General features: G+C 53.2%; 1 protein-coding gene across 1 annotated transcript; it reads left to right on the top strand.

Annotated features, from left to right (window-relative positions):
• The first annotated feature begins 2,110 nt into the window (after positions 1 to 2,110).
• Positions 2,111 to 10,427, top strand: RASL10B (RAS like family 10 member B). Its single transcript, XM_008074280.1, has 3 exons — positions 2,111 to 2,468; positions 7,347 to 7,471; positions 7,958 to 10,427. Exons 1-3 carry the CDS (start codon positions 2,253 to 2,255, stop codon positions 8,226 to 8,228), a joined length of 612 nt encoding a protein of 203 aa, XP_008072471.1. The 5' UTR covers positions 2,111 to 2,252; the 3' UTR covers positions 8,229 to 10,427.
• The last annotated feature ends 451 nt before the right edge of the window (positions 10,428 to 10,878 follow it).

The raw sequence follows: 10,878 nt of genomic DNA, 5'->3' as shown, positions 1-10,878 counted from the left end.
TGGTCCTTCCCCTAGTTGGGAGCCCATGCAAGTGTATAAACACCTGTTGGAGAAAGGACACTGCACTGGGTAGGAAGGAAGTCAGGATCCTAGTCTTACTTGACAACTCAGCTGGCTATGAGGTCTTCATTTCCCTGAATCTCTGGCTTTGGTTTTTTTGTAAACCTTCAGATAAGCGGGGAGAAGGATCTCATATACACACATATACATATAAGTGTGTAAACTCAAGCAACAGTGGATGGTGACCCCTCCTGGGGTTACTAGGAGGTCCTACTAAGATTGTGGAAAATCTTAGATAAGTGAAGAAACCCTGGCCAAAGCAATAGCCACTGTTTATCGAACGCCAGGCACTCGGCTTTACATGCATAGCCTCACAGCACCCTGCAGAGCTTCTTGCCCAAGGCCACACTTGAAGTGAATGGCAGAGCTGGGAACCAAACCCTGGAGGTTCCCACTCTAAGTCCTGCCGTTTATTTACTCTGCTGTATGCACACATACCCCGTGGATTGAATCCTCTGAAGCAGAATAGCCTGGTGGACATTCAGCTTTGAATTGTGCACATGGGAAAGAATACCCACCTAGAGAAAAAGCATGCACACATGCCGAAAAGCAGGGCCCTGACAGAATCCAGCAAGCCCACCTGCCCTGGACCCAGTGAGCAGGTGCTGGTGTCACCCTCCTAGGAATCCCAGAGGGTTCTCGAGCATGTCCCAGGCTTCATGGTCACCATCCCCAACAGAAGGAGAAAGTTTCTCTCCTTTTCCTGGCTAAGAGATTTACTTGGATTTTCTCAGAAACAGAGGCTATTGACTCGGTTTTATATATGTATAGAGCATAGCTCAGATTGGGCGGGTGATTTGCCCAATAACCCACAGCAAGGACACGTCAGAGTTAGTATTTATACCCAAGCTCCAAAGTCATCAAAAATGAGCAGGTAAGAAGTCAAGTTCTGACCCCCTGGCAGTCCTACTGTGTGCCAGGCCCTCCGAGCTCCAGGGGCTGTCAGAGAATCAGACCAGCCCTGGCCTGTGTACCTTCACTGGTTTGAATCACTAGACTTGGAAGTTGGAAGTACTGCGACCATATAGAAAGGAGTAGCTGTCATCCAGCTGTGTGACTTTGGGCACACTTCTTTTTTTATTTTATTTTTTGAGTTGGAGTCTCACTGTATCGCCCAGACTGGAGTGCAGTGGCCGCTCCCGGCCACCGCAGCCTCGACCTGCTGGGCTCCGGCGATCCTTCCGCCTCAGCCTTCCGAGTAGCCGGAACTACAGGCGCGCGCTACCACGCCCAGCTAATTTATTTATTTATTGTAGAGATGAGGTCTCGCCTGCCCAGGCTAGTCTTGAACCCGTGGGCTCAGGCAATCCACTTACCTCAGCCTCCCAAAGGCGCAGGATTACAGGCTGAGCCACCGAGCCCGGCTGGGTACACTTCTTATTCTGAGCCTTCTCTCTAAAGTGGGAATAGCAATACCTGTCCTTTTGGGATATTGTATTGCCCATGCAGACATGCCAGCAGAGTAAGTGGTCACCTAGTGTAGCATTCTTGATTATGGGCCTTTGGGAATGTGGGCAGGGAAGGGGGTGCATTTTTGGTCATCATGGTGACTGGAGGCTGTTGTTGGCGTTGTCTTCTGGGAGCCGTGGAAGGAGAATGTCCTGCAATGTGTGGGCAGTCCTGCACAATCAAGAATTCTCTCCCTACAAAATGCCAGGAGTGCCTGTACTGAGACACACTTGCTCCAGCTCATCCCTTCAGGATGAGACTGAGACTCAGAGGAGTTGCTGTCTTGTTCCAGGCTCTGGGGGATACTGGGATTGAACCCCAGTCTGGTGCTCTTTCCACTCTCCCTGCAGCCTGCCTGCGGGAAGAAAAGTCAGGTCATAACATAAATCAAGGAAGAGTCATGCCCACTAGTGGAGCCTCAGGAAGAAATGGAGAAGGAGGGATGGAGTGGAGTGGTTTGGTTGGGTGATAGGGGTTCTGGGAAAGGGAAGGCATTCTAAGTGACAGTAACAGCTTCAGCAAAGCCCCAGAGGTGGAAAAGTACAGGACATGTCCAGGATAAGCCAGTGCACTGAGTCCACCTTTTGTCCCCACAGTCCAGGTGGAGGCCGCCGAAGACCTGGGGCAAGCAGAGGCAGCAATGGTTGGTCCTGACGGTGGCTGAGCCCCCAGCCCCTGGAATATGCAGCCCGGGGGAGCCCCAGGCAGCGGCAAGGACGCGGTGGCGGAGTGGGGCGGGAGGCATGGTCTCCACCTACCGGGTGGCTGTGCTGGGGGCGCGAGGCGTGGGCAAGAGTGCCATCGTGCGCCAGTTCTTGTACAACGAGTTCAGCGAGGTCTGTGTGCCCACCACCGCCCGCCGCCTCTACCTGCCTGCTGTCGTCATGAACGGCCATGTGCACGACCTCCAGATCCTCGACTTCCCGCCCATCAGCACCTTCCCTGTCAACACACTGCAGGTAGGAGGGCCCTCGGGGGCAGGGGGCAGTGGGCAGTGGGGAAGTGAAGGGATGGGGAGAGGATGGACTCCGTCCTGCTCCAGCTCTGCCCCTATTGCTAGGGCCACCCCACTGGGTTTGGGAGCGCCACACTGCACTTGGGGCCACCCTGCTTAGAGCTGTTCAAGGAATCCATTCACTGTGTGCTAGTTTATTCAACAAATATTTGATGACCGTTTAACGTGTGCCAGGTCCTGCAGTGAGCACTGGGGCGGAATGGTAAGCCAAAGAAGATACAGAATTTGCTTTCAAGGAACTCACAATCTGGTGAGAAAAGACTAACAGGCCAGTTATCATATAATATTATAAGTGCTGTGATTGGAGGAGACACAGGGAGCTGGGGCAGCCCTTAAGGGGCATCTAACCCATGCAGGGGTGCTGGGGTGGGGTGAGGACCACAGGAGGTGATGTGTCAACTAAGTAGGTTTCAGGCAGGTGAGAGGCAGTAGAGAGGATGGGGAGCACCAGGTGCCTGTTAGTATTCTGGGCTCTGGGACCAGGTCCTCCTTCCCTCTCTCTATCTCTGGCTTGAGAGGATGTGGAGTGCAGCGGGGAGCTGAGCTCTAAGACATGTTTGCTCACTGAAGGAAGCACCAGAGTATGCAGAGGTTTCAGGGAAGGAGAGGCACAGTAGAGGAGACCCAGAAAGCAGGGGACAAGGCTTGGCCAGTTGTAACTGAGCTAATATAACAGCCTCTCCGACTGAGACTTGGGATTCAGTGTGCCACGGACACCTGTCTCTCTCTTCCCAGGTACCCAAACACAAAAACCTGAGCCATGCATCTGCCCCCGATATGCAGTGAGGCTGCACCCAGTCAGGGCAGCAGATCTGGGGTCACAGCCTTCTTGTCTTTCTCTGTAGGAGACTTTAATGGTAGCCTGAGTGGAAATTCAAATCTTGCTCCAAGTCTGCACACTGAGCTTTGTTTATTTTTTCACATTAAGTTGTGCGTTTAGTTTTGTTTTTGTTTTTTGTTTTGTTTTGGTTTTTTTGAGTTGGAGTCTGACTCTATCACCCAGACTGGAGTGCAGTGGCACGCTCCCAGCCACTGCAGCCTCAACCTGCTGGGCTCCGGCGATCCTTCCGCCTCAGCCTTCCAAGTAACTAGAACTACAGGTGCGCGCTACCATGCCCAGCTAATTTTCTTGATCTATTGTAGAGATGAGGACTCGCCAAGTTGCCCAGGTGGGTCTTGAACCCACGGGCTCAGGCAATTCACCCACCTCGGCCTCCCAAAGCACAGGATTACAGGCTGAGCCACCGAGCCTGGCTTTTTTAGTTTTAATTTAATTTAATGTAATTATGGAATAGGTAAAATATAATTTAAAAGTCTAAGCTTTGGCCCAGAGAAGTCTTGGTCCTCTCCTTGCCCCCTTCATCCTGATTCCTGCCCCACTGTCCGTAACCATTCTTGTTTTTTTTTTTAATCTATACTTTCAGTGTTTTTTTACTCACATATGAAAATGTGTTCTTATTTCTCTCCCCTTCTTACATAAAAGCAAAACAACAAAACAAAAACCATACTGCTCTGTACCTTGATTTTTAAACTTAACCTGGAGATTTTTCCAGGTCAGTATGTAGAGGACTTCCTCATTCTTTCTTAATGGCTACACTATATTCCATTGAAGAGATATACCATGGAGTCCTTTCTTGTTGGACAAATGGGTGGTTTCCAGTCTTGTGCTGTTTCAAGCAGTGCCTCCATGAATAGCCTTTGTCCATAGGTAGGTATATCTGTGGGAACGATTCCTGGAAATTGCATTGCTGGATCAAAGGGTAAATGCAACTGGAGTTTGGAGGGTGTTGCCAGATTCCCCTCCATGGAAGTTGCATATCTTGCGCACCTGCGAGAGTCTGTTTCCCGACAGTCTCGCCATCGGAGTATATTGTCAAACTTGGATTTTTGGCAATCTGAGAAATGAGAGGTGATATTCTCAATGTAGTCTTTATTTGCGTCTCTGACTATGAGTGAAGTTGAGCATCTTTCCATGTTTTCTTTTTCCAAGAACTGTTAATATCCTTTACTCATGTTTTTCTATTGGGTTGTTGGCCTTTTTCTTCTTGATTGACCCTGAGTTTTGAACTCTAGAATATCCAAGATTTCACTCCTGGAGCTCAGGTAAGGGACTTTGAAGCAGAGAAATACTGAGAAGGGACCCAGGAAGCCTCAAAGATCAAATATAAGACTCAAGAATCTTGATGGCCACCATTTGAAAATAAAGTAATACATTCTTCCCCCAAAACAAATGAGATCCAGCCCAAGAGAGTGGTATTTCCTGGCTCTGAGCCTCAGTTGTCTCTTCCGCAACACCTTGTCTTCCTGTTGGAGAAAGAAGTTGAGGTTAGAGGGTGCCTGCAACCCGCCAAAAAAATGACCAGCAAATTCATGATTGGAAGCCGGGCTCGGTGGCTCAGCCTGTAATCCCGTGCTTTGGGAGGCTGAGGTGAGTGGATTGCCTGAGCCCGGGGGTTCGAGACCCGCCTGGGCAACTTGGCGAGACCTCATCTCTACAATAAATCAAAAAATTAGCCGGGCGCAGTAGCGTGCAACTGTAGTTCCAGGTAGTTGGAAGGCTGAGGTGGAAGGATTGCCGGAGCCCAGCAGGTCAAGGCTGCGGTGGCCGGGAGCGACCACTGCACTCCAGTCTGGGTGACAGAGTGAGACTCCAACTCAAAAAAAAAAAAAAATTCATGATTGAGACCCAGGTGGCTGAGCCTCCCTCAGCCTCCAGGTCCCTGAAACTGGACTGAGTTTCCATTGCTCCTTCTGTCTCAACACAGCCCAAGATGGCCTTTTACAGTCCAGAATGCTGCTTCCTCCCTCCAGCCAAGGAGTGAAGGAACAAGCCAGCCAATCAGGAGCCTTTCTGCTCTCTCTTTTAGGATCCCCCAGAGAGGGGTGGGTGGGAGGCAGCCTGGAGGTCCACAGAGGGGACAGCATGTCAAGGGAGAGGTGGGACTCTCACCATCAGAGGCTGGCAGCTGCTCCCTCTCCCCACCAGAGAGTTTGAGGAAGATGGGAGCCTCTTGTCCTTCCCACTTCTCACTGAACTTCACTCATCCAGTGGGTTGGGGAAGGAACTGTCTGTACACGTGGGTCCCAGGCTCCTAGAGGTCACTGTGTCCAGCAGAATGCAGTCTTCCCTAGCCTAAGAAACCAGTTCTTGGTTTCCCATGATTTTAGATTTGTCCTCAGCATCCTCCCCCTGCACCAAAAATTAAAACCTCAGCACAAAGAAAAGATGCCACATCATCTCCCTGGGGAGATCCACTGCAGCATCTTCTAAGCCTTTGAGTTGGGAAGTGCTGTTCTGAAGTTAGACTCAACTCTGCTCTGCTGCCACCAAGTCTCTTTTATTCCTTCTTAGAAGGGGAGAACCAGCTGTGGTTGTCCTTGGTGCCTGGTTCCTGCCCCACTCAACTCATACAGGACAGGAGATATGCCTCTACCTCCTTCTAGTTTTTTGCTTGGGCCCTTCAGGGTAAAGACCCCAGTACCTTTGTCCTTGGAGGTCTCTGTTCCCCACCACTATCCCCACCCAACTTTAGGGACCTCTTCCTTTCCAGGCACTGGCTGCCTGAAACTGCTCTTGTACTTGCACCTGTGGGCAGGTTAACTTAGTTAATTAATCTCTTTAGGAACCTTCTCTTGAGCACACTCAGCCTTTCCAGGGATCCATTCATCTTGAGCTGCAGCCCCTCCCAGAGAAATTGCCACAAACATTCAGGAAGTTCCGTCTGGAGCTGTCCTGGGGTCCTGCTCTTGACCTTTTTCTCAGGCCTTCTATTTCTCAACCCTGAGTGCAGAGTGGAGCATTCAGAAAGGGCACATCAGGTAGCAACCTAAAGACAGTGCCAGAGGCAGGAGTTGCTTTGATCCCCGCTTGGGCCAGGTGCAATTCAGGACCATGAAGAGATCACCATCCTACGTCCTTAAAGGAACATCTGCTAAGAGCCAACAGTGCTAGGCACGGAGGAGGGAGTATATGAGATGAGGGGCTGGGTATGGTGGTTCGCACCTATCATCTCAGCACTCTGGGAGACCGAGGCAGGAGTATCACTTGAGCCCAGGAGTTTGAGATTAGCGTAGGCAACAGAGTGAGACCTCATCTCTACAACAATTAAAAAAAAAAAAATTAGCTGAATGTGTGGTCCCAGCTACCCCAGAGGCTGATTGAGAAGGACTGCCTGGGCCCAGGAGGTCAAGGCGGTGGTGAGTTGTGATTGTGCCCCTGCACACTCCAGCTTGGGCAATGGAGACCCCAACTCAAAAAAAAAAAAAAAAAAAGAGAAAGGAATAGAGATGGAACAGCTCTAACCGAGGTATAATAAAAAGATTTTTAGAACAAAGGAGATGAAAGGAGTAGTTCTCTACTTTCAAAGGGTGGGAAATCAGGAAGACTTCAGAGGAGGAGACACTTGAGCTGAGCCTTGGAAGATAGAGAAGATTTCAACAGGCCCAGCAAATAGGTCAGGGCTGGGCTCTTAGAAGCACTTAATAAATGCACCTGTTGAACAAATGACTGAAAAGAATACACAGATGATGGGAAAAAATGAGACAAGTCAGCCTAAACTCTAGATGTCCACAAGACAGTGAGTGCAGTGGGCCAGGAGGTCAGTCCATGTGACCTCCTCTACCCTGGACTGGGAATGGAGAAGCTGCTGTGCTGAGTCCCTGCATTCTCCCTGGTCTTGACCTCCTGGGAATGGGCAGGTGTGGAAGGCTTCAGGTGCACTGGCAGGTGAGAGACAGCATGCTAGTCAGGCAGGAGGTGGCTGAGGGCTAGAGGAGTCCTTGTAGCTGCTCTGACCCTGGTACGGGGTGGGGGGTGTTGCAGGAATGGGCAGACGCCTGCTGCAGAGGACTCCGGAGCGTCCACGCCTACATCCTGGTCTACGACATCTGCTGCTTTGACAGCTTTGAGTACGTCAAGACCATCCGCCAGCAGATCCTGGAAACAAGGTGAGGGTAACACAGTCCATTGCTACTTCTGTAATGCCCCAGTGCCAGCCAGCCCCCAAGAAAAAAGGACAGCAGGGGGACACAGATGAAGTATGTGTGCTCTCAAATTCCCACACACACAAACATGCACACGTTTGCTGTCCCCATTTCTGTTCACTGATTTTGTGATCTTGACCATGAGGGAGGCTGGACTAGCCCAGTAATTAAGAACAGGGACTCTAGAACAAGGCTATCGCTCGGCTGTATGACTTTAGGCCAGGCCCGTTTTCCTCATCTGTAAAGTGGGGATAACAATAGCACCCACCTTTTGGATCAGTTGTGCCAGGACGGGAATAGAACACCTCAAGGGCCCAGGGCTGCACCCACAACAGAACATCTGGTGGGTGGTAGTAGTGTCGACCAGGCACAGCTTCTCCCCCACCCCCTTTGTGGACATTCGTGGTTGCGAGACTGGCAGCGTTCTGAGGTTCCTGGCTCGCCCCGCAGGGTGATCGGCACCTCGGAGACGCCCATCATCATCGTGGGCAACAAGCGGGACCTGCAGCGCGGACGCGTGATCCCACGCTGGAACGTGTCGCACCTGGTGCGCAAGACCTGGAAGTGCGGCTACGTGGAGTGCTCGGCCAAGTACAACTGGCACATCCTGCTGCTCTTCAGCGAGCTGCTCAAGAGCGTCGGCTGCGCGCGGTGCAAGCACGTGCACGCCGCCCTGCGCTTCCAGGGCGCGCTGCGCCGCAACCGCTGCGCCATCAAGTGACGCCGCCCGGCCGGGTGGCTGCAGCCCCGCGCCGGCCCGGGGGCGGGCAGGGCGTGATCAGGTGGCGTCCCGGGGGGCTGCGGAGCTGGGCGGGCGGGCGGTGGGCAGGGAGAGGACTGCGACAGCCCGGCCCGAGGCGCCCCCACAGCACGCACCTCCCCGCGAGACGCCCAGCGCGAGAGGGCGCTTCCCCCTAACTGCTCAGTCCTCCGCGCTCCCCCATTTGTCTTCCCGGGACAGGCGCCTTCTGCGCTGTAGCTAGTGCAGTGCCGGGCCGGAAGGGGCGCCACGGCCTTTGGGGATAGGGGGTGAGCGTGTGCAATGCAGGGTGGGGGCGGGGAGGTGCTGCCTTGGCCGGGCCCCCACCTGTCTTCTCCAGAATGTGTCTGTCTTTGCCCGGTGTCTTCCATTCCCTGGTCTGTCCGCCCGAGCGTCCGTGGGTCCTTCCCTGTCTTATCCCCTCTCCGGTCCCTTCTCTTCCCCCAGCTCCGCTCACAGGGCTCTCATTTCGTCCATCCCCTAGTCGCAGATCCTGGCAGCTTCTTTGTGAGGCCAGGCCTTCTGACCGTCAGCACCACCGGCACAGGACAGAGAGATGTGGGTGGCCCAAAGGCCACGATCAAGGGGTCCGGGGGTTGAGGTCCCAGATCAGTCAGGGGGAGAAGACTGAGCTCTCCTACTTCCAGGGAGACCTCCCCGCCCAGCAGCCCCCAGAGACACAACAACCTACCTTCCAGCCTTAACTCGATGGTCCGTCCCTGCCAGGTGCCCGTCACTCTCTTCCTGACCCCAAAACCAGATCACCCCCTGGGTTAAAACTTTTTTTTTTTGGAACAGTGTAGAGAGAGAGTCTCCCAAAGGATCCATTCTTTTCTATGATGCCAGGTTCCAGTCCTCTGTTCCCTAGTGCATCCTGCAATCTGGTCTGCCAGGTTAGGGGATGTTGGGTTCTGGGGACTGGTGGTGGACAGGATGGTGCCCAGGAGGGAGTCAGGTTGTGCCAGTGAAGATTTATCTCTTCATCTCACCCCCATCCGACTCCCCCAGACTCTGCCTGCCTCAGATCTCAGATTACCCTGATTAATCTGGGGAGGAACAGAACCAGGAAAAAAGTTATAGGGACTCCTGTGCTTGGGGAAGATACGCCTGCATCCTCACCCACAGATGGAGGCCCTCAGGATCTGACACTCCCTTGTCCCAACACCGGTCGGCCCTAAGCCCTAACTCACTCCACCCCATTTTCTCCGGCTGCCTGGCCGGGTTTCTACCTCTCGTCACCGGAGCTGATCACTGTCAGTTTTGTACCGATTTAGAAATAACAATAATAATGAAGCTTCTAGGAATGACCTGAGGGATTGCTGGGGGACTTGGAGGGAGGGAAAGTGGTGCCCTGTCTCCTGTCCCCTGGCCAAAGAAAGTTTTCCTTGAGGCTGAGTCCTCAGCCTTGGTCTGGTGGGAGGATATCAAGGTCCCTTGTTGTAAGAGGGGCAGCGAGGACAACTCAGTGTTGACCAAGTGAGCCAGGACTGCAGCTCATAGACCAGGAAATCAGGGAACCCAGAGTGGTGATGGACAGGAGTGCGGGGGAAGGGGAGTTTACCATCGATATCCAGTGTGGAGGGAATCTGATTCTCTCCTCTGCTTCCCCAGCTGATTTCCACTCCATCCATCCAGTGGGGGTAGCACAGCCCTACAGTGACTGCCCTGACCTTGGGCTGTCCCTGCTGTGCTGCAGGACTTAGGGCAAGTGACCTGCCCTCTCTGAGCCTCCCTCTGAAACAGAGGAGGTGGCTCCCCTTCCGCATACTTCAGAGTGGCTGGGAGGGTGAGGAAGAGGGCCTGCCCCTTTTGTCTCCTGCACCCCCACCCCCTGGTTCACCAGGGGCACGGGGCAAGGGATGGCGTCATCTCACTTGCCCCATCACCCCCCGCTGAGGCACCTGAGGTGGGGGGGTACCCAGGCCTCTGGCTGCCCTCTGTGGGAGCCGTTGGAATGTATTGCCTGACAGGCCCCCCTCCACCCTCTGCCTCACTCCAGGTCTTGAATTTCAGGTCCCTCCACCCCCATTCTGAGTCTTTGTTCTTCCCTCCCCCCCCCCAGGGTTTCCCACCACAGGGTCTGGAAGTGTGTGTGACGCCCATTGAGCTGTTATCAGAAGTCAGATTAAAAATCAGGGAGTGTTTTCCCTCGTTTCTGTACTAAGGTGTAGGCTGCGTTGCTCACGGTGGGAGGGAAGGGATCAGTCCCCACAGGGCCTGCCTGTAGAGCTCTGTGTGGAAGGAGGGGAGGGTGATGAGGTGGCCCCCAGTCCCAAAGCCCCGGTCAACCGGTGTCAGAGGGATGAATTTGGCACTTATCTCCTTTTCACTTAACCCTGAGCACTCCCACTAATTCACACCATCCAGAAGGGGAAGTGTAGCTTCTCCCATGCCGCTCTCTGGGCAGTTTCCAATCCCAGCTGCTGCTTCTGCATCTCCTTCCCACTCAAGGCTGACACTTTGTGACCTCTCAGTCATAACCTTCTGGATGTAGATGTGTCAGAATGCTCTCAGCCGTCTCTCTTGATCCTGAGTGATCTGTCGGCAACTCCAGAGCAAAACTTTGAAGTCCTGGGCAAGAGTGGTTTGCGGAAGGCCGTGTGTCGCAGTT

Source organism: Carlito syrichta, unplaced genomic scaffold (genome assembly GCF_000164805.1).
Source record: "Carlito syrichta isolate Samal-C Ts95f unplaced genomic scaffold, Tarsius_syrichta-2.0.1 Scaffold316387, whole genome shotgun sequence".
Classification (NCBI taxonomy): domain Eukaryota; kingdom Metazoa; phylum Chordata; class Mammalia; order Primates; family Tarsiidae; genus Carlito; species Carlito syrichta.
This window is presented reverse-complemented; position numbering and strand designations above follow the sequence as displayed.